Here is a 22,722-nt window from a genome sequence, read left to right as displayed (position 1 = left end):
ATGTTTGCGTGCTGTGGCAGCAATGGTGCTGCTGATTCAGGAAGCTGGAAAATTGACTATGGGCCAAAAGAGAGTGGTATATGTACCGCATATGGTAATAACTGTCTCAGAACAAAAGGGGGGTCACTGGCTATCCCCTAGCAGAATGTTGAAAGACCAGGTTGTCCTATTGGAATAAGATGATGTGGAATTAAAAACCACAGCAACTGTAAATCCGGCAATGTTCCTGTCAACAGAAAATCCTACCGAGAAATTGGAACATGGTTGCCTGCTGACCATTGAACAAGTTTATTCCAGCAGACCAGACCTGAAGAACAAACCTTTGAAGGATCCTCATCTGGAACTGTTTGCGGATGGAAGCAGTTTCGTGCAAGAAGGAAGGCGAATAGCCGGGTATGCTGTTGTCACCGCCACCAAGATATTGGAATCAGGGACGGTACCTGCCAATACATCAGCGCAGAAAGCAGAACTGGTGGCGCTAAAGCAGGCTTTACGGATGGCAGAAGGGAAAAGGGTAAACATATGGACGGATTCCAAATATGCATTTGGTGTGATCCATGCTCATGGAGCTATCTGGAAAGAGAGAGGACTGTTATCAGCCCAAGGATCACCAATAAGACATAAGGAGGAAGTTCTTCAACTCCTACAAGACGTGCAGGAGCTGAAGGAAGTGGCCATAATGCATTGCAAGGCACATCAATTTGGTCAGACGGCTATAAATATAGGTAATCGATTGGCGGATAAAACTGCAAAGGAGGCTGCTGAACAAGGTGTCCTTGCACTAGTACCAGTAAAACAGATGAAAATTCCAAATTTAAAAGCAAGATACAGTAAACTAGGTGAACAATTGGCAGAGCACTTAAAGGCATCTCAGAATATGGAAGGATGGTGGGTAACACCAGAAAATAAGGCAATAGTAACTCCACAAGTTATGTTAGAACTCGCAAAAGAGAAACATGAGCAGACACACTGGGGTATAGATGCTATGGTTACAAGGTTGAGAATATCTGTAATGTGTCTAGGATAGGAAAATATGAGTGGAAGTATTGAAAAGTTATTATTTCAAAACTTCCAAAGCGGGGAAGTGTAACTGTGGGATAGGGGTCGTGAAACAGAAACTATAGAATCAGGTTGAGCTAATTAGTTTGTAACCAAGGTAATAGGTAATGAAGCTAACTGACCATGGCAAGGTACACTGCTGCTGCGTTCCATGTACAGTCCCTACCAAACTGAACAATAGGTTTGGAGATCTTAATCTTATTAAGGGAGTTGCTATGGACAGGTGAACCTACAACAAGGGTACTGCGCATGCCTGCACGAAGAGGGACACCAAGCGGACACGGGTGCGAGACCACTGACCACCACCAGAGACCCCTTGAGGACCACCGACTCCAATCACTGAGCATGCGTGACGGGGAGGAGAATATGGAAATGGATTCTGAGAAATGATTCTCATAGGACTGCCTTTTCTGAGAAAGATGATGAATATGTATGTTTTGATCCTACATAACCTGTGTGTTGGTGATCACCTGGCATGCACGTTGGGTGGAGCTATCCCCCGTGCATCCAGGGCTGCAGTAAAGAATGCCTGCCTTTTAACACTACATTGGTGTTCCGAGGTTGATTCCCGGCTTTCGGTGACACCTGGAAGCACTCCAGGTCAGGCTGGACGGGGCTGTGAGCAACAGGAGCTGGTTGAAGATGCCCCTGCTGAGGGAGGAGATGACCTTCAGAGGTCCCTTCCCACCCAAAATGGTCCTTTGATGGATTCTATCCCACCCCGTCCCCTCTCGCCCACTGCAGGTGTCCCAGTGGCCGACGTCTTCCCGGTGCGACCGCTGGTGTTGGGTGAACCCAACACGCTGGTGTGTCTGGTGGGAAACGTCTTCCCGCCAGCGGTGGAGATCAGTTGGCAGCTGGATGGGGTCCCTGTCACCCAAGAGGTCACCCACACCCACTACACCCCCACGGCCAACCTGGCCTTTGTCCGATTCTCCTACCTGCCGGTGACGCCCAGCGCTAGTGACGTTTACACCTGCATGGTCACCCATGAAGGGGACAACTCCTCCGTCATTGCCTACTGGGGTGAGCATGGGGACGGGGACGGGGCTGCTGGGGAGACACCAGTGACCCCCCGCGTGTCTCCCCTTAGTGCCCCAAACCCCCGACCCCTCCGAGGTGCTGGAGACGGTGCTGTGCGGTGCTGCCATGGCTCTGGGCATCCTCCTGGGGCTGCTCAGCATCGCCATGATCCTGGCGGCACGCCGGAGAGCCCATGGTACGGCCCGGATGCCGGGGTGTCCCCCCGCTGAGGGAGGGATGTGATGAGGGAGGGGGTGAGGAGGCAACTGTCACCAAATCCCCTCTTGTGTCCCCCACCCAGGCTGAGCACAGGACGGTGCAGAGACCGGCTCCGCTCGTTGCAGTAGTGGAGATGGTGGGGGGGGAGGGGGAAGGTGGGAATAAGCTCCCTCCTGCCCCGCCCCAACCTCCCAGCAATTAAACTCCTCGTCTGTGGCTGCGCCCCTTGTCCTCGCCTGTCTCCCACTCCGCGCTGCGGTGGTTTCTCCACTGTCTGATATTGAGGTTCAGCTGCATCACGCCCCCCAAAGAGCCATCCCAGAGGAGAGTGCCTCAGTTTCCCCACTGGGGAAGGCCGGGAGATGGCTGCAGCCATGACTTCTCCGCTGCCTAATATTGGGGTTGGGCTGGTTCGTACCCCATCCCCAAAGAGCCATTCCCCAGAGGCGTGCCTCAGTTTCCCCACTGCCAAAGGGTGGAGGTTGCTGCCAAAGGCAGCAGCTGGCCACAGGGAGGACATGGTGGTGGCTTCTCCGCTGTCTGATATTGGGGTGCAGCAGGATTGCACTGCCCAGAGAGCCACACCCAAGAGGTGTGCCTCAGTTTCTCCACTGGGAAGGGACAGGGGGGATTCCCGCGGTGCCAAGCCCAGCCCTGGGGCACAGTCCCCTCGGGGCGAAGCCCTGCGCTGCCCATCGCTGGTGATGTGGGGTGCTGGGGCCAAATCCCTGGGGATAAGCCCTGAGGAGGAGCAGGAGGAGGAGGAGGAGGACGAGGAGGGAGCGGGCCGGTGGTGTGAATGAAGGTCGGGCACTGCAGGGAGAGGCCGGAGCTCACCCGCTGTGCCGGATGCACGGGCCCCCACCGTGGCCCATGTGGGTGGTGGGGGTGCTGGGGCTGGTGCTGAGCTGCCGGGGGGCAGGTAGGATGTGGGGGGGATCCAACCCCTGGGGACCCTGCCCACCCCCGCATCCCCCTCGTAGGCACCTTCCTGGGCCCAGACGGTGATGCGGTGCAGTGAGCCCTGCGGCGCACGGGGGCTTTGCACAGGGGCATCGTGCACAGGGGCTTTGCACGGGGACGTGGCGTAGGGGGTGGGGTGGGGTGTTGCACGGGGATGTTGCATGGGGGTTGCACGCGGGTGTTGCATGGAGCATTGCATGCGGATGGTGCATTGAACGTTTCACGAGGATGTTGCATGGAGCATTGCAGAGGGATGTTGCACAGGGACATCGCATGGGGACATCTCATGGGTGGGGAGGGGACTCACTGACTGTCCCCCCTCCCCGCTCCAGCACCACCCCAAGCCCACATTATCCCCTCCAAGACGGGCAACGCCCGGGCGCCCGTCCTCCTCACCTGCCCCGTCTGGCGCTTCTACAGGGACTGTGGCCGGGGGTGACACAGAGCCTCCTCACCCCCTCTACTCCCTCTTGCAGGTTACACTGCCCTCCCCGGAGACAACTCCCCTGCAGGTAATGGCACATCCAGCCCGTCCCTGCCACCTGTCCCCAAGGGGCATGTCACCCCTTCTGCTACCCCGTTTGCTCCCCAGGCAGCATCTGAGGACCCCCAGGACCGTGACCTCCCGGCCCCAATGGCCCCCCCGTGTCACCGTCATTCTGGGGGTGACACTGTGGTGCCAACAATAAAGATGCTGCGTGGCAACTGGGTGGTTTTGTACAGGGGAACCTGTGGTGTCCCACTGAGGGGACAACCCCCTCAACCCCCCCCCACACACACCCCCCGTGGCACAAGCGGGGCCTGGTAGGAGCGGTGACACGTGCATTGGGCACAAGTGATGCCAGGCACGAGGGACACTGGGCACAAGCGATGCCGGGCACAAGCAATGTCAGGCACGAGGGACACCAGGCGCAGGCAGGGCCAGGCACATGCGATGCCTGGTGACAGAGATGCCGCCATAAGGGACACTGGGCACAAGCGGTGTCCGGCTGTGGTGGGTTCACCCTGGCTGGAGGCCAGGTGCCCCCCAGAGCTGCTCCATCACTCCCCCTCCTGTACTAGACAGGGCAGAAAGGTGTAATGAAAGGCTGGTGGGTCGAGAGAAGGACAGGGACAGATCACTCACCAATTACCATCATGGGCAAAACAGACTCAACTTAGAGGAAAAAAGTCATCTAATTTCTTACCAAGCAAAAGAGAGTAGAGCCATGAGAAATAAACCCAAATCTTCAAACACCTCCCCCCAGCCCTCCCTTCTTCCCGGGCTCAACTTCACTCCCCAATTCTACCTACTCCCCCCCAGCAGCACAGGGGGACGGGGAATGGGGGCTGTGGTCAGTTCATCACCCCTTGTCTCTGCTGCTCCTTCCTCCTCAGGGGAAGACTCCTCACACTCCTCCCTGCTCCAGCGTGGGGTCCCTCCCACGGCAGACAGTCCTCCACCAACTTCTCCAACGTGAGTCCTTCCCACGAGCTGCAGTTCTTCACCAACTGCTCCAGCGTGGGTCCCCCACGGGGTCCCAAGTCCTGCCAGCAAACCTGCTCTGGCGTGGGCTCCTCTCTCCATGGGGCCACAGGTCCTGCCAGGAGTCTGCTCCAGCGTGGGCTTCCCATGGGGTCACAGCCTCCTTCAGGTGTCTCCACCTGCTCCAGAGTGGGGTCCTCCAGGGGCTGCAGGTGGAATCTCTGCTCCACCATCATCTTTCCTCCAGGGGCTGCAGGGGGACAGCCTGCCTCACCATGGTCTTCACCACAGGCTGCAGGGGAATCTCTGCTCCAGCGCCTGCAGCACCTCCTGCCCCTCCTTCTGCACTGACCTGGGTGTCTGCAGAGTTTCTCACATCTTAATCTGGCTGCAAAAGCTGCCGCTTCTTTTTTTTCTTTTCCTTCTTAACTCTGTTATCCCAGAAGCGCTACCACTGTCACTGATGTGCTCGTCCTTGGCCAGCAGCGGGTCCGTCTTGCAGCCGGCTGGCGTTGGCTCTGTTGGACTTGGGGGCCACCCCCCCCAATTCCAAACTCTTCCCACACAAAGCCAAAACAGATGGGCAAGTGCTCCAGGAAACTGAAACCGGGGGTGAGTGAGACCTCAGGGGTGTTTCTTCCAAGCTGAGAACAGGAGTGAGCAAAACAAAATCCCAGGCAGCAGTCACACGGAGCAGTCTCTAAGAGAAGATGGACAATCTAGTGCTTCACAGTCCTGCACAGGTTAAATCAAATTAAAAGGGAAAACAAGGTTTAGCGCCTATTTTCTCGCATTTGACAATCACCTAAGAAGAGAGCACAAGATGACAGGATCTTTTTGAACTCCCAACTTTGCAAAGGTGTTTTATGCAACAAAATACGAAACTGATGATTTTGGGCTACATGCAAGAAGCACCTTGTGTTAGTGATGCTACCGACACTGCCGTATCTGACATTTGTACCACCACCCGGAATAACAAAATTACTTAGAAGCTAAAACAAAAAAGGTTTTGAAGACACTGAGGGGTGTGAAGTGCCAGAAATCCTTACTACAAAAACCACCCTCAATCACCTAACGGCATGACTATAAGTAGCTAAGGGTGCCGCAAGCCTAAAACTGCGCAAATCATGTACCAAACCATCCGTTTAGGGGTGCTTATGAGAAGCAGTGCAAGAAACAGTCACAACTTGTGAAATCAAAAGACAAAGAAATTAGTGTTCAAAACCAACCACCTTATGCGAATTAACAGGGAGCTTGGCTGTGCTATTCCTATGAGCCACAAATGTGTTAATCAAACGTCATCCTGTAAAGGAATTGTATCACACAGGAGATGTTCATTAAATGTCCCATTTGACTATAGAAGATTTACGTGTGTAACTCCTCGAAGCAGGAGGTATGGTTAGTATAAAACAAGGTACATAACATGGCTCATAGGAACCTGGAGAAAGGAAGGAGCTTTGTGGGATTTAAGGAAAAGTGACTGGATGGAAAATATTTTCCCCAACAACTAATAATATTAGTAATAATAATAGTAATAGTAATAATAATAATAATAATATTTTTTGATAAGAAGGTGGAACCCCCGGTCTCCTCAGGCCATGGTTGGGGTTTTACTCCCCCTTTTCGGCAGCCCTTTAGCAATGTGCAGGCCACCCTGTAAGCGTGGCTGAGACTGCTCGGGCTCCAGCAGCCGGGAACTCATTTACACTGAGGCCAGCAAACTCTGTCCCCCACAGACCCACAGACCCTCCAAGCCCCCTCCCTCCTCCCCACAGCTCCCCACAGCTCCCCACAGCTCCCCACAGGCCCACAGGCCCTGCCCTTCTCCCTCCCCACAGCCCCACGCTTTGGCTGCCGAGGGGAAAGGCCCTGCCGCATGGAGGCTGGAGCGACACAGCCTGCCAACTCCGGAATGCGGCGCCGCTGCACGCAGCCGCTCGAGGGGCCAGGCCTGAAGCACGGCGGTCACTGCCTGCCTGCCTGCCCCCGCGTGCCCCCACCCCTTCCTCCTGGTGTCCCCCCGCCTGCGGCAGCCGCGGCTCTCTGAGCACGGCACAGACTGCCTTCCTCCTGGCACTCAGAGAATCATAGAATCTTTCAGGTTAGAAAAGACCTCTAAGATCATCAAGCCCACCTGTCAACCCATTTAACCTTATTAAATAAGACTGGCCCCAAGACGGAGCCCTGGGGAACACCGCTTGTGACCGGCCGCCAGCTGCATTTAACTCCGTTCACCACAGCTCTCTGGGCTCGGCCTTCCAGCCAGTTTTTTACCCAGCAAGACTCTGCAAGCAGGGTGTCTGCATGGCCTGGAGCCGTGTCGCCCCTCCCCGACTAGCGCCCTTCTATGCTGAGCATGACGCCATAGAATCATAGAATAATAGAATGGTTTGGGTTGGAAGGGACCTCACAGCCCATCCAGTTCCAACCCCGCCTGCCATGGGCAGGGACACCCTCCGCTAGCCCAGCTTGCCCAAAGCCCCCTCCAACCTGGCCTTGAACACTGCCAGGGAGCCAGGGGCAGCCACAGCTTCTCTGGGCAACCTGTTCCAGGGCCTCACCACCCTCACAGGGAAGGATTTCTGCCTCACATCTCATCTCCATCTCCCCTCCGTCAGCTTAAGCCCATTCCCCATTCTCGTGTCAGCACACTCCCTGAGAAACAGTCCCTCCCCATCTTTCCTGTAGGCCCCTTCAGGTACTTGAAGGCCACAATTAGGTCTCCCCGGAGCCTTCTCTTCTCCATGCTGAACAATCTCAAAAGAGGAGGTGAGGGCAGAGGATGCCCACGGTCCCCGCAGGCCTCGGCCGGGGGTCTGCGCGTGTCTGCCAGCGGCGGGGGGGAAGGCAGCTGCCTGGGCCGGGGCAGGGCCGGGTGGGGAGGACGCATGTGTGCTGCTGGGGCTTATGGGGGGGGGCGGGGGGGGACCGGTCCCGGGTGCCCCCCACCCACCCCCTCCTGCCACGTGCCCAGCCCCCCCCGGCTGGCGCAGGCCCAGCCGGGCACAGAACTAGTGCGTGTGCGCGCACAGCACCGCTGGCTGCGGGGGCTGCAGGCGCGTGACTACAGGTGGCTGACAGTGCTCCTCTCTGGGGGGAGGCTCCCGTGCCAGCCCTGGGCAGCCCTGACCGTGACCGTGACCGTGGCTCCCCCCGCGCAGGTCCAGCCATGCAGCTAGAAGCCGTGAAGCAAGGCCTCCGCATGCTCTGGGAGCAACTGGCGCAGTGTTTTGCGTGGTCGGTAAGGCGCACGCAGCTGCTGCGGTGTCTGGTAGGTGTGGAGCGTTGCCCGTGTCCCCGGGGGCTGGGGCTGCGAGACCTCTGGAGATCATCTTGTCTCGTGCCCTGGCCCCTGCTCGAGCAGGGCCAGCAAGAGCCAGGCGCTCGGGACCACGTCCAGGCGTGGACCGTGTCCAGCGTTGGGCCTGGGGGTCCCTCTGTCTGCCCGCAGTGCCTGCAGGGCTGGGAAGGAGAGGGGACGCCAGGGCAAAGGCAGTGCCCAAAGGGAGCCGGGAGGGGATAAGGCGGAGGGCAGTGCGCTCGTGGGAGTGTGCCGGTGCCCTGACGGCTGCTCCTCTTCCCCTCCTCTCCCGCAGCAGAACTTCCAGAAGGAAAAGAGGGAGACACCCGCAAGCCTGGAAGAGGCGCAGAAGGGAGAGGGGAGAAGGAGGCTGGTTCTCCAGCCATCATGCTGAGCGCTGTCATGAGGATGCTGCCTCCATGCTTAGGATATCATCAGGATCATCATCATCATGAACACTTCTCACCTGTTCTCCAGGTGTTCATAGTGGTGTACAGCCAGCAGCCAGTCTTGCTGCCCTCATCTCACCCAGTGTGGCAATCTCAAAGGCTCATGGATAATGGGGACGACAAAAGAGATCCTTTCTGGAGATTGGGCTCTCCATGGGAGGAGAGAAAATGCATTGAGATCAGCTCTTGGAAACATCTGATGGATCTCCATCTTCCATCAGACCTTCTTGTGTTGTGGCTAGACGTGGAGAAACCCCAAACCTGATGCAAGGTGGCGTCCTCCAGGAAGGTCTCTGGAGACTCTGAGCTTGTGCCTGTGTTTCCATCTCTCCCTGCATAACTAGGAATATCCCACTCCCTACACTTGGAAGGGAGGTCTCCCACTGCCCACAGTGCTGCAAAGTTGAGCTCCAGGTGATCGTGAAATACCCTAGCTGAAGAAACGGAGGTCTGCGGTTATGCTGTCAGAAGATGACATAAGGCAGATGTTCCACCAGATGGAAAAAAACAAAGCCAGGCACTGAAGATGAGAGAAAACTGAAAAAAACAGGTAAGGGGAGAGTCACTCACCAATCCTAGTCATTGTTCCAGTAGGAAGACAAGTCTTCTGCTGAGATTTGCTTTCATTTTATACCCTGCTTAAAAAAAAAAAAAAAAAAGGCAACCCAGCTGTGGTGGTTCAAAAAAATTCTACCAATCAGTACACCCCAGAAGAGAGCAAAGTGTAATTTGTCATAAGAAAGGGAAGCGGCAATTGAGTATGTAGTCAGCACCCCTCAGCAATTTGGGTGGGTTTTTTTTCTTTCTTTACTCACTGGTGTTGCCAGTTTTGGACGTCAGCCATCAGTCTATGGCACATTTTAGGAAGTGTTATGATTGTTAGAATACGGTAAGGGTGACCGCACCCTTCTTGTGAAGGGCAGAGAACTTCCCAGCAGTGAAATATCAGGTTTGGCTTTTCCTTGTACTGCACAAAGGTGTATCCATTTAAATTATCTAAGTATCATGGGATTTGTTCTGCATCCCAGGGAGACCTCTGAGCTAGCATCCAAAATATCCTTTCTGGTGATGAAAATGGGCATTTCCAGATAACAGGTCATCTCTGTTAACTCTTAACTCATGTTAAGAGTTGCACAATTTTGATTTTATCCTGTCTTTGTTACTATAGAGGGAACTCAGACCTCAGATGCCTTCACTGAAATGGCAAAAACTGGGTGATACCAGCATTTTTTTCCAGAATGAAGATCTTTGATCTACCAAAGCACCACAAACCAACCTGCGGAACCATCCCTTGGCTGGTTCACCACATCTTACCCACCCTATAGACATGCCTAACTCTGTGTCGGCATCTTGGCTGGTCTGCTCCTGAAAAACAATAAGAATAAACCCACCACACACCACCCTTTCCCTCCAAACTTTCTTGTACCTTCTGTCTTTGCCTTATGCCTAAAGACTGTCTTTTTCAGTCAATCAGACCATTTGCTGATTTGATTGAGGAAATGAAACTCAAAGTTGGTTCTTCCCAGACTTCTGGACCCTGAGCGGTGATATATCAGCACCAAGTCAGATGCCAGTCTCATGGAAGGGGCTTCCCCGCAAAGTGTTTTGCTGGAATTGGTTTTGCAAGCATCAGTAGTGATTGGCTTTTCTTAGTACTATTTTCTTATTGAAATCCTCTTTTTTTTTTCTGCAATGTTTTCAGTTCTCCTTGCATTGGAACCCAGAGCTACGTGCATCAAAGCAGAAGCAAACTTATTCCTTTGTGTTATTAAAAGTTTGGTCTTTAAATGTCTGGACGTCTTCCCTGGCCATCCAGACAGTAAGGTTGAGAGCACAGTGCTGCTTTGGTGGTATTATTTTTATTTTTCTGTCCTCTTTCAGTACCACTTCCTCTAGTTCTTTGATCGCAACAGCTCAAGTCTCCTCATCACCACGGTCTATCCTGTTCAAGTATCCACAATATTGTGGGGTTTTAGTAAGTTTAATCATAAAATATCTCAAGGAAACCCAAGGACCATTGAGTTCAACTCCCAAAGTTTGAGTAGAGTTTTGGAGAATCACGGCAAGGGACGTGGGGCTTGGGAAGATCAGGTGGTGGTGCCCACTCATGATGCAACATTGGTCTACTGTTTTAAATAACACCCCAGAAGAGGGGATTGCAGAACCATGGGAAGGTCAAGACTGTGAGCATTGCAGGGACAGCCCCTGCGTTACCCCTTCCATGAACTCATGCTCTCAGGAAGTTACGAATTAAGATCCCTTTGGGTTACCCTGGTCTTAGGGGAATGGTGCTTCCAAATTGCTTAAGCCACCGATGAACAAGGGTTAATTGTTGCAGCCCAGTAGGAACCACTGAATAGATTTGTATCTGTGGGATCTCTTGGTTCTGGTGGACTTTTGTGGCGTTATGTGCAATGGGTCTTCTTGGAAAAAGCCGAGATGTGGGTCTTACCCAGCAATGTGCTCATTGATGGAGTGTAGGTGTGTTTCTATAGCACGGTGGAGATTTTGTGCTGCCATTTCCTCTGCCTGATTCTGTAGGTAGCCCAGTCCTGGGGCAATCTAATCTTCCCCAAAACCATATTCCCAGTAGTGCTGCTGAGGTGGCCAAGGAGGTTCATTGTGCTTTTAGTATCACCTTGGCTGTGCCATTGGTAGGGTCAGTCTCTTCCAAAATGGTGACGTTTTTAATTCCAGGACCTATCTCTGCCTGTATCAAGGCAAAATTAGGAACTGATTCTTTGCATTCAGTTGACCAGATTTCATCGTGGTGTCCACAAATTCCCCTTTGTCCTCATTAAAACTGGGTGACAAATGTCTGTGGAAACTTTCGTTCTAAGTAAAACTGAAGGATTTTCTATTTAAGAAAACCCACCACTTTGGTTCAGGTTTAACATCTGGAAAAGGCAAAGGCAATATTTTTCTGGGGGGAAAAAAAAAAAGGTGTCTGATTTTATTTTTTTTTTTTACTGGCTTGTGATTGCCAGGTTGTATTCTTGATACGTGTGGGTGTCTACACTGAAGATCCACATATTGTGCTTTCATATGAAGCAATGATATTCTTGGGGTATTTGGGGATTACATGATGAAATCAGTATGTACACATGTTCCCAGGACAGCTGGAGATTCTGGAGGGCAGTTTTGATTCATTTTGTTTTGATAAGAGCTAGATTAATGCGTGTCCTAACAAGTTGCTTTAGGATCAACCTCAAATGACAGGGTTTATTGTCTGCATATAAATAATGCATGACACCAATTGCAGAAGAAGTTCCTCCCATGTTCCTGCTCCTGTCTGCTGCTTCCCTGAAGACTACTGGAAACCAAGTTTCCACCTGAAATCAATTACGACATGAGGCTTGGAGGACAGCAGGAGGGATGAAAACCAAACTGAATCAGTGGGCGTGGGATGGAGGAAGAAAGGACAATGATTTGCTTCCAAATAATTGTCTTCTGATTTTAATGTTGTTTTTTCTTACTGAAGGGAGGAGAAAAGTCAGGGTTTGGTTCTCCAGAACTGGAGCAGGTAGACATTGGTGTGGGACATCAGCTGTGTTCTTGACAGCGCATTGAGGAACTTGAAAGAAATATGGGAGGTGTGTGTATGAGTGACCATTTACATATGGATAAGAAAATGAGCTATGTATGTAAAGCATGGGGAGGGAAAAACCCAGGGTGTTTCTGGGTGGATTTGTTAATAAAGTAATTAGCCTTAATGAATCTCCAAGCTGACAGACGCAGGTCTAAGGTGTGCAGGCAGTTTCTGCTGAGGAAAGATGTTCTTTCAAAGGATTTTCTTGTCAGGATTTTCTCAGGCAGAAGACTCCCAAGACATGTGTTGCACGTACTTGGCTTGATTGTGCAACTGTGAGACAAAACTTTTGAGATTGGGGCAACACTCTGAGACGTAAATGCTAGTTTTGACTCGGGGTGGAAGATTTCCACTGGAGGGTGAGCATCTGTCGGATGCTGGACTTGTCCAGGCTTGTTGGTGCCGAATACAGGGCCATTATGACGCAGCAGAAGGGGCCCTGGGGGAGTCCAGCTTGGGCGAGAGCAGGGATTGAGCAACTTGCTTATCTTGCACTGGTAAGCACTGGACCTGAACAGGAGCAGGAGATGAGCAATTTGTTCATCTTAACAAGATGCAGCGCCTCACGGGTCTACTCCTCAATCAACTAAGTGACGCCTGGGGTGAGGGGGAGCCTTCACAGCTTGACGTTACTTTGGTAAAACTAAACAGACCACCGCTCCTCTGTACTGAATGCCTTTGTTCTCTGCCACTTCCCCCCCCCAGCCCCGATCAACTGCACAACAAGCCTTGTTAAGGGCCAATCGACACACAATACCTGACTTAGTCCCACCTCGCCAAAAGTATAAATCTGGCATTTAGAATCCTCTTTTCTGAGGACGAGAACTCCAACTATCCGGACGGGTCGACGGGCCTGGACCTCTCTCCTCCCCAAGCAGGGACGCCTCTTTGGTAAGACTTGCGCCTCCAATTATGTCGGATGTTACCCCGGGAAAACTATCATTAACAAAAGCGCTGAACTATTAACTTGAGCTCAAAATTGTTGCAGTTAGTGCATTTATCAATGGCAATTCCAAACTTTTATATCTGTCGCTTCAATAAATTACCTATTTCTCTTTTCAACTTTGCGCAACTGTTTCAGTGAAAGTCCTTAGTGGGGCTCTGACAGGCAAACGTTGACTCTGTGTGGTGGGTTGACCCTGGCTGGGGGCCAGGTGCCCACCAGAGCCGCTCTATCACTCGCCTCCTCAGCAAGGCAGGGAGGGGAGAAAGGAAGATGGAGAAAAACAATCCCAAACTTGTGGGTCGAGATAAAGGCAGTTTAATGTAGCTAAAGCAAAAAGCCGCGCACGGAAGCAAAGCAAAAAGCAAAGATTATTCTCTACTTCCCATCAGCAGGCGATGTCCGGCCACTTCCCGGGAAGTAGGGCTTCAGTATACGTGCCCCTTACTCTGGAAGACAAACATTGTAAAAAAACCAAAACCAACGAATGCCCCCGCCCTGTTCCTCCCCCTATTCTCAGTTTCTTATTGCTGAGCAGACGTCATATGGTATGGAATATCCCTTTGGTCAGTTTGGGTCAGCTGTCCTGACTGTGTCCCCTCCCAAGATCTTGCCAACCCCCAGCCTGCTGCTGGGGAAAAAGAAATGTTGTAGAGACAGCCTTGAGGTGTGCTGGCACTGCTCAGTAGTAGCCAAAACACTGGTGTGTTATCAACAGTTTGCTAGCTACCACTACACAGCACAGCACCATGAGGGCTGCTGTGGGGAGAATTAACTCCATCTCAGCCAGACCCAATACACTCTGATAAGTGGCTACACACATAACCCTTTAGACATAAACCGTTGACCTAAGACTGGACCTAGCCGCACCTAGGCTCCTCTCTGAGAAGGAGTTTAGAAAGCAAGGGGGTCCTTTCTGAACCTCGTGACTCAACGGGAGGGCCTCCCTCAGCCACGTATCAGACTTGTACCCTTTCACGTGACAGCATCCCAGAGAGGTGAGGGGTCCTGGAGGTCTTCAAACCTTGCGGGCACTCATCATGCCTGGTTGACCTGGCCCAGAGGGACCTCAGTGACCAGCACCGGTCAGGATTCTATCCATTATGAAGTGGGGAGGGGGCATTGTTCCTTTGGCCAATAGTAGGGCTCAGAGCTGCCCCTCATTTGCATGCTCACTTGCATAAAGTGGGGAGGCGGGGATGTTTGTCCTCTCACTTCTAAAAACCCCTCGAGTGACCCTCACAACCCTACAAAGCTGAGCCATGGCATCTGCTAGGGAACGAAAGAGGAGGACCCAGCAGGGAAGAAGATCCCAGAAGGAAAGGAGATCCCAGCATGGAAGGAGGCAGAAAAGTCGTGGCAGGAGATCTCCAGCCAAGCAGAGGAAGCATCGGGGGCAGGCAAAGCGTCAACATGTGGCAAAGCAGAGGAAAAGGGCTTTGAAACGCTCCTTCCGCTCCGTCAATGCCAAGATGCTCAACCAGATCAAGCGTGACAGCCGGTTCCTCTCGCACCGGGCAAAGGGGCTCATGATCAGCTTCGTGGAGAACATCTACCAGCAGGTGCTGAGCGAGGCCGACTGGCTGCGGAGGAAGAGCCGTGATCCCCTCATCAGCCCCACACACGTGCAAGCTGCCCTGCAGCACGTGATGCCGAAGAGGAGGTGGAAGCAGATGCCCACCGTGCTCTTCAGAAACAGACACTAGCGAAACGTCTTCCTTCCCTTGAGCTTTGGATGGGTGCCGAGCAAGACCTAAAGCCCAAGGGAGAGGAATTAAAACACCAACACACCCCGGCTGCTGAAAAGACCAGCATAACCACCAGGCTGGGAAGACCTGAGCAACGCACCACGTGGAGTTGGGGAGTCTGTCAAATGAAATAACATGGTGTTGCAATAAAGCCCAAATGCAGCAGCCTTTGGTGGTGTCAGGGGTTTCTTTTGCAGGAAAGGATGATGAGGGGTTGGGCTGTGGCTCGGTGTTTCGTTAGTGAGGATCTGTAGGTGGTTTACCTTAGAGAAATAAGGGCTTTCATGCCCTTCTTGCTGCAAGTAGGTGGTTATATATACTTGAATATATGTATTTAAATCACCAGCAGATGATGGGAGTTGCTGCAAGCAGGGGAAAAAGTCCCACTAGTCGAAATTGCCCTAGGATAGTGGTGGTGATATCCCAGTTCTGTTAAACGTATTCCTCGTTATTGGCCATGACAATTCAAGCAGTGATTCTTAAAAAGAAGCAAGATCAGCCCAGCCACGTGCTGTGCAGCAAGGGTGCCAGCTGGCTTTTAGAACAATGGTGGTGGTTGCTGTGTCTGCTTCGAGGGTTGCATTTGCTGCGAAAAAGCCTATTGCCAGTATCATCAGCGGGGGAAAAGAAATTATTTTATTGAAGGGGGGGAAAAAACCCCCACGAGTTTCCCTGACCAGGAATCGAAGCCGCAGCACGGCGGTGAGCACGCCGAATCCTAACCAGTAGAGCACCAGGGAAGCGGTGATAACACGGTACTGCCGCAGCCCCACATGTGTCCGCTCCACGGGACCCCCATGGAGGGGGCGTCTGCACTGCCCCCGCCTCTCCCCACAACCGAGGGACCCGCGGGGCAGCGTCCAGCCCGCTTCCCCTCCCTTCCCCCTCCGCTTCCCGTGCTTTTTCTCCACGCGTGGCTGCACTTTGCAAGCGGCGAACGGTAGAGACGGTCACAGGAGCAACTTTGGGTTGGGGTTTTTTGCGGGGAGGAGAAGAATCGGCGTTTCCTTAACTCAGGTGTGGGGATGATGGGGGCAATTCTTTAAAAACAATTCTAAAAAAATTAAGGTTTTTCGAAGGAAAAGGTGTGTCAGAAGTGGGATTTGAACCCACGCCTCCATTCGGAGACCAGAAAACCCCGGGGCAGGGAAAGCAGAGCCTTGAGTCTGGCGCCTTAGACCACTCGGCCATCCTGACACTGTCAAACACTTCCCTTGCCCTCCTCATCCTCAACGTGACGTGCGGAAAATCAGACTCCACAACTGGGAAAATTGTAAAGTAGGTATGTTTATTCAGCGCTGGGCAGCACGGGGGTCATCCCACCAAAATCGTGCGTGCTACGTTGCTACTTTGTTTTAGTTTTATACAGTGTAGTGATTACATATTCATAAGATTACAAAACATGCCTATACATATTCATAACCTGTCCCCGCGTCGTATTAAAATTAATCTCAAGGAATTATTTCCATAACTCCTCCTCCCTGCGCTTGCGCAGCACCTCCTGGTGGTGGTCGTGGGGGGTCATAAAGATGAAGGCTGATGGCTCTTCTTCATCACCGCAAGTAACCTCTTGTTCTTGCGCAGACTCAGTTACTCCTTGATTCTTGTCCAAATTGCAAGGTTGGTTTCAGCCGGTCTCTTGAGAGAGACTTTTAGTTGTTATCAGGAGTCATCCTTGACAAGGTCCATGGAGCTTCTTGCTTCGCTTGATTTGTGTAAGCCCTCACACCACAAATTCCGTTCGGTTAACCCCTTCGTGCTATACAATTGCAAGCTAGTCAGTAGAAACGCAATTCACAGTTCCCAGTTCCCCGTCTCATTCTCCCCCTTTTCTAGAAAATCAGTAAATTCTTTTACTGCCCCTAATTTAATACTCTGTTTTTAATATAGCTGTTCCTTATCTAACATCTTTTCAAAGTATTTATTGGATTCTAGCTTCCTCCGTAATTGATTTTTCTTCCACTTACTGTAAGAATCACCCGTGTTCTGACAACACCATAAAGCGCACCGAATTGTCACACACAATACTAGAGCCAGCGTTATAATCATAATTGTCACAACAAACAATTGCCTTAACCATGATAAATTTGGCAACCAAGATGTTAACTTGTTCCATAACTCAGAGAACTCCCACGAAGTATCATCTTTAGTCACTTCGTGAAGAATTCTAGTCTGCTCCCAGATAGCTTCTAAGTCTGTCTCAACTCGTTTCTCCTGGTCTATATAGGAACAGCAGGTTTGATTTATTAGTATGCACACTCCCCCATCTTTCGCGGTCAGAAGGTCCAGGGCCATGCGGTTTTGTAATATTACCTTGCTTAAGGATGATACTTCTGTCTGGAGTCCCTAAAGGGCATCCATCGTCAGGTTTTCGAGCTTTTCTATTGTGGCCGAGATATTTACTATGGCCTTTTTTAATTCATTAACGCCAAGTGGGGGGAATAGCCATCTTACAAAACTGTGAAAGCTTGAAGGCTTTTCTACGAGGGGATTCGATGGAACACGACGTGTTTTTCTCCAGTGAGTTCTAATTATTCCTGGAGGTGGATAAGAGTGATTGAATATGGACTCTTGGGGAATTACATATCCTAAAGTACAAGTTCCATCCCAATAATGAGGTAGGAACTTCCTGGCCTGACCGTCTCCACATAACCACCATAATCCATCGGGTACACAGTCATATGTGTAATTAAGCTGCAGTCCTGTTCTAATTGTGAGAGGACACTCTGAAGAGTTATCGCTTTGTCGAGTACACTTAGTTCCATTAATAGTGCTCAGATTAAAATTAAAGTTTCCAACCTTTGGAGCAGTTTTATTTAATCGTTCTATAAAAATCGGTTTTCCTAGAACTTGTAAGTCAAATTTTACAGGGTGGGCAACATGAGGTCCGCAAGAATATTTTAAGTCTGTTACGGTTTTTTTCGGCAATGGGGATTCATAACCCCAACATATAGATTCTCCAGTAGGGAGCTTAACCTCTTGTTGACCATCTGCACAAGACCCTCCCACTCTCCAGGTTATACTTTCTCCCGTAGGCAAGGAGGATGTAACTAAATTATCATATGGCCAGCTCCAATTATCATAAGACACCGGTATCCCAAAGAAAGGGAACTTCGTTTCGCCTCCATCATTTCTGGGGAGAGCAGTGCACACCCAGCAATTAGACAGATTTAATGTATTTGTTACGTTATGGGTAAACTGTATGAACAAGTTGTCATCCCATCCATATTCTGGAGTTAAGAACATGAAAAATATAATTTCCAGGTTGCACCTGTTTTACCCTCCATGGGGTTTTGCAAGATTTCTTCACTCTGGAGTGATGGACCCAGGCGTTCTGTTCTTTAATCTTGATTGCAGTAAAAGAAGTAAGGAGCCCTTGAAACGGTCCCTCCCACTGTGGCTCCAGGGTTTTCTCTGCAAGAGACTTAACATATACAGAGTCTCCAGGTTGTATGTTATGTACAGGCCTATCCAAACCCCTACTTCGAGTCCCAACCACGTGTTTCTCAATTTTGCTGAGTTGTTTGCCTAATGCCACCAGGTAGGAGGTCATGATTTCATCCCCCGCTTGTGTGGACATCCCCTTCTGTATTCCATAGGGTCGTCCATACAAAATTTCAAAAGGGCTCAGCCCCTCTTTTGCTCTTGGCCTGGTTCATATGCGCAAGAGAGCCAAAGGAAGAGACTGAGGCCAGGCCAAGTTAGTTGCCTGTCCCAATTTCACAATTTGCTGTTTAATTAAGTGGTTCATTTTTTCTATTTGGCCACTTGACTGAGGGCGATATGGGGTATGAAGCTGCCAATCTACACCCAAATGGCGGCTAATTTGTTGTACTATTTTTGAAATGAAATGTGGTCCTCTATCAGAAGATATGGTTGCTGGAACCCCAAAGCATGGTATTATTTCTTGTATTAATGTTCTGGTTACCTCCCGAGCCTTGGCTGTCCTGGTAGGAAATGCTTCTGGCCAACCTGAAAAGGTATCAGTTAATACCAATAAATATCAATACCCCTCTTTTCTCGGGAGTTCCGAAAAATCAATCTGCCATTGTTGCCCAGGCCCGTTGCCTTTCCCAATTTGGCCCATTTCCGGTTTGGGGGTATTCTTGGGATTAGTCTGGAGGCAAAGATCGCACTGTTGAGTCACTTGTCTCACAGTGGCATATAAATTTCTAGCTACCATCTCTCTAATTAGGTGTTTATATAGGGCCTCTGCCCCTCAATGCCTCTTCCTATGTTCTTCCCTTATCAGAGACCATGTTAGATAGGAGGGAATGATTAGTTTCCCTTGTGGGGTGAGAGCCCGCCCCTCTTTATTATATGACCCTTCTAGATCTGTGATTAGCTTCTGATCCTCCTTGGTATATTCTGGCTTACCTTCTAGGGAGATTCGTCCGTCAGGGACCAAAGCCCCTTCTGTTTTTACCTTTGTTTTGGCTACCTGTTTTGCCTCTCTGTCCGCCAGCTCGTTTCCTCTTTCCAACTCCGAGTTCACTTTCTGATGCGCCTTCATGTGCATGATTGCCACTTTCTCAGGGAGTTAGACTGCCTCCAACAGCTTCAGGATCTCCTCCGCATGCTTGATGTTTTTGCCTTGTGAATTCAGTAATTCTCTCTCCCTCCAAATTGCTCCATGCGCATGCACGACTCCAAAGGCATATTTCGAGTCTGTATAGATATTTACAGCTTTGCCTCGGGCCAATTCCAAGGCACGGGTCAGAGCAATTATTTCTGCCTTCTGCGCAGAGGTATTCATGGACAAGGGCCCTGACTCTGTTACTTCCTGGCTGGTGGTAATGGTATATCCGGCATGTCTTTTACCGCTTAGGACATAGCTGCTTCCATCCGTGAACCAGTTTTCCGTGTTTTCTATAGGACTGTCTCTCAGGTCCGAGCGGCTCGAATATGTTGCCTCGATGGTCTCCAGACAGTCTCGATGCACTGGTTCTCCTGTGTTTCCACTGAGGAAAGAGGCTGGATTGACAATGTTAGTGACTACAATCTCCACATCATCTTGTTCTACCATTATAGCCTGATATTTCAAGAATCTTTGTGGGGAAAGCCAGCGTCCACCTTTCGCTTCCAGTACTGCAGATACTGTATGGGACACTAACACAGTCATTTTCTGGCCCAGGGTGAATTTTCGGGCTTCCTGGATGTTTAGTACTACAGCCGCAACCGCTCGCAAGCATCCAGGCCAGCCCTTTGCAGTTGCATCCAATTGTTTGGAAAAGTAGGCAACTGCTCGTCGATACGGGCCCAGATCTTGTGCTAATATTCCTAGGGCAATCCCCTGCTTCTCGTGGGAAAAAAGGAAAAATGGTTTCTTCACATCTGGGAGTCCTAAGGCTGGGGCCGACATCAGGGCCTTCTTTAGCAGCTCAAAGGCCTGTATGGTCTCTTTGCTCCATTTAAGGGGTTTCTGCTCAGTGGTTGTTAGTGCGTACAGGGGTTTAACAAGCAGTCCATAATTATAGATCCATAGTCGGCACCACCCAGTCATCCCCAGGAAAGTTCGTAACTCTTTCACTGTTTGTGGTCTCGGGGTTTGGCATATTGTCTCTTTTCGGGCCTGTCCCAAAGTCCTTTGTCCAGCACTAATTTCATAGCCCAGATAAATCACTTTGCGCTGCATTACTTGGGCCTTTTTCTTGGATACCCGGTATCCCTGGAGCCCCCCAAAATTTAACAGACTCACCGTCCAGGTCATACAAGCGTCCTTTGCCTTGGTGGCAATCAGGATGTCATCCACATATTGCAACGGTTTCCCTTCCTCAGGCAGGGCTTCCCAAGACTCAAGATCTTTTGCGAGTTGATTACCAAATATAGTAGGGCTGTTTTTGAACCCTTGTGGTAACACCGTCCAAGTAAGCTGAGTTTTACGACCGCTTTTAGGATTTTCCCATTCGAATGCAAATATTTTCTGGCTGGCTTTACGGAGAGGGAGGCAAAAGAAGGCATCCTTCAGGTCTAAAACGGTAAACCAGGTTAGATCAGGTGTTGTCCGGCCAAGCTGTTCTTCCTGATCAACCCTGTCTGGGCAATCCTGCCAGGAGGTTTCCGTTCTCAAGGGTAGGATATCTTCTCCGTACACATTAATTACTCATAGGCCTTGTTACATTCAAAGCTAATCCTTGTTTGGTAAAAGAGTTTCTCAGCAGTCCCAGCTCAGCTCCTGGCCCAGTTCAGGTCTCAGCCCAGCTGACAGCTGTTCCAGTTTAGGGCTCTGCACCACTTCAAGTCACAACTCAGCCCAGGCCTCTAGGCCCAGCCCAGACTCTCTACCACTTAACATCCCACACCAGTCCAAGGCTCCAGACCAGTTTCACTCAGGACCTGGCCCAGCTGAGGTGCCCTTCCAGGCTCAGGCCCTTTCCCAGGCTCAGCCCAGCTCCCACTTCAGGCCCTGCACTGCTCTGGGGCCGCCTCCCAGCTCAGGGCCCCCTCCTCTTACTTCCGCTTCTGCACCAGCCAATCAGTGCACGTAAGGCGGGAGCACGGCAGCCAATGGCGGTGCGTGGGAGGTGGGACGAGCGTTGCCAAGAGGATGGCACTCCAGCCTCTGGGCGGGGTCGCCGTGGCAACGGGTGACCATGGCAACGGCAGCGGGCGCCCCCCGGGTCCTCCTGCCCGCCCGCAGGACCCTCCCCTCCTTTTTGCGGGACATCCACCACGCCCCCCCCCCAAGTGTCCCCAAGTGCCACCCCCGACAGGACACAGTGCCACTGCCTATGTCACCTCCATGAGCTTTAATGGGCAGAAACGGTGCGAAAAAGGGGCAAAACTGTAAAAAAAGAAAGAAAAAAAAGTGTTGGGACACTGGGAGGTGAAGAACCAGTAACTGACTGGGACAAACTGGGATGGCACTGCCACCTGGATGGGGACATGGCGTGGGGTGGGGGTCCCACCAGGGCAGGACTGGGCCATGCTGGGATGGCACTCTCAACCATGTGGTGACATGAGCTCCCTTCAGAGCCAGACTTGGCCAAACTGGGATGGTGCCGTCATCTACGGGGGGACACAGGGAGACATGGGGTCCCACCAGGGCCAAACCTGGGGCTGCGCGCTTGGCTAGACACCTAAAGTCCGAGCATGGCTTACTGTCACTCTCGCTCGTCCAGCCTCCAAACTGTCAGCATCCAGCCCCTGCTCCCAGGCCAAAGGTGCCAGCCCCAAAAGGGCTGCCTGGCCTCAAACCTCCCTCAGCGGCCCTCGCACGGCCCCACTCACATTGGGGCTGCGGGCTCGTCTGGACCCCGAAAGGGGCCAAACTGTGCCTTATGTCTCACCCGCTGTCTACCAGAGGCCACCTTCAAAAGAGGGCAGGGGGAGCAGAAGGATGGCCCACAAACCCCCCAGGTCAGTGCAGCAGGGGGATCTCGTCCCCAGCCCCGGCCATCCTCCACCCTCCACCTACAGGGATGTGGCATCACCGGGAGCGGCTCCAACCTTCGGTACCGGCTCCGACAAGCGGGGCTGCCTGGCCTCTGCTTTGTTCTTGGTTCCCACAGCCCCAGCCCCCTGCTTCTTGTGTGTCCCTCACCCCTTCCTGCGCCCTGCCAGGCTTGGCCACCCCCAGCCCCTGCTCCCAGCACCCTCCCATCCCATCGCATCCATCCCATCCCATCCCATCCCATCCATCCCATCCATCCCATCCATCCTATCCCATCCCACAGTCCCCACTGCAGCACCAAACCCCACAGCAGCAGCAGCCACAGCCATCAATATTGTTAAATATCCCCCTAAAAGAGCCCCAGGTTGGGAAATGCTTTCTGCACTCAGAAGGTTCCTCTGCTGCTGCACCTAAAGCCACTCGGTTACCAAGATGCTTTCGCACACTCAGCCCCATCCCCAGAAGCAGCAACGAGCCGCAGCCGCCTGTCCCGAGTGCCCAGCGAGGAAGGGGATTAGGGAAAGACAAATCAGTCTTGCTCCCAACAGGATTGTGTGGTGGAGAAGGATG

The 22,722-nt window shown here is 51.7% G+C and overlaps 1 protein-coding gene, 1 non-coding gene and 1 pseudogene across 2 annotated transcripts; 1 reads left to right on the top strand and 2 right to left on the bottom strand.

The window, feature by feature from the left end:
- Nucleotides 1-220: 220 nt before the first annotated feature.
- On the top strand, nucleotides 221-3,322 carry LOC142599739 (class II histocompatibility antigen, M alpha chain-like). Its single transcript, XM_075741506.1, has 4 exons — nucleotides 221-830; nucleotides 1,804-2,085; nucleotides 2,153-2,278; nucleotides 3,285-3,322. Exons 1-4 carry the CDS (start codon nucleotides 221-223, stop codon nucleotides 3,320-3,322), a joined length of 1,056 nt encoding a protein of 351 aa, XP_075597621.1.
- A 12,525-nt stretch (nucleotides 3,323-15,847) lies between these two features.
- Nucleotides 15,848-15,956, bottom strand: TRNAL-CAA (transfer RNA leucine (anticodon CAA)). Its single transcript has 2 exons — nucleotides 15,919-15,956; nucleotides 15,848-15,893 (listed from the first exon to the last, which is right to left on the bottom strand). It is a non-coding gene; the product is annotated as a tRNA-Leu (tRNA).
- A 684-nt stretch (nucleotides 15,957-16,640) lies between these two features.
- LOC142599738 (uncharacterized) lies at nucleotides 16,641-19,278 on the bottom strand (annotated as a pseudogene).
- Between the last annotated feature and the right edge of the window lie 3,444 nt (nucleotides 19,279-22,722).

Source organism: Balearica regulorum, unplaced genomic scaffold, assembly GCF_011004875.1.
Source record: "Balearica regulorum gibbericeps isolate bBalReg1 unplaced genomic scaffold, bBalReg1.pri scaffold_100_arrow_ctg1, whole genome shotgun sequence".
NCBI classification, from domain to species: Eukaryota; Metazoa; Chordata; class Aves; order Gruiformes; family Gruidae; genus Balearica; species Balearica regulorum.
This window is presented reverse-complemented; position numbering and strand designations above follow the sequence as displayed.

Bases quoted from the DNA above. Each gene is read 5' to 3' on its own strand.
- LOC142599739 (XM_075741506.1), top strand. From the start codon at position 221: ATGTTCCTGTCAACAGAAAATCCTACCGAGAAATTGGAACATGGTTGC. The intron at 831-1,803 runs GTAAACTAGGTG...CGCCCACTGCAG, and splicing joins AAATTTAAAAGCAAGATACA to GTGTCCCAGTGGCCGACGTC. The intron at 2,279-3,284 runs GTACGGCCCGGA...TCCCCCTCGTAG, and splicing joins GGCACGCCGGAGAGCCCATG to GCACCTTCCTGGGCCCAGAC.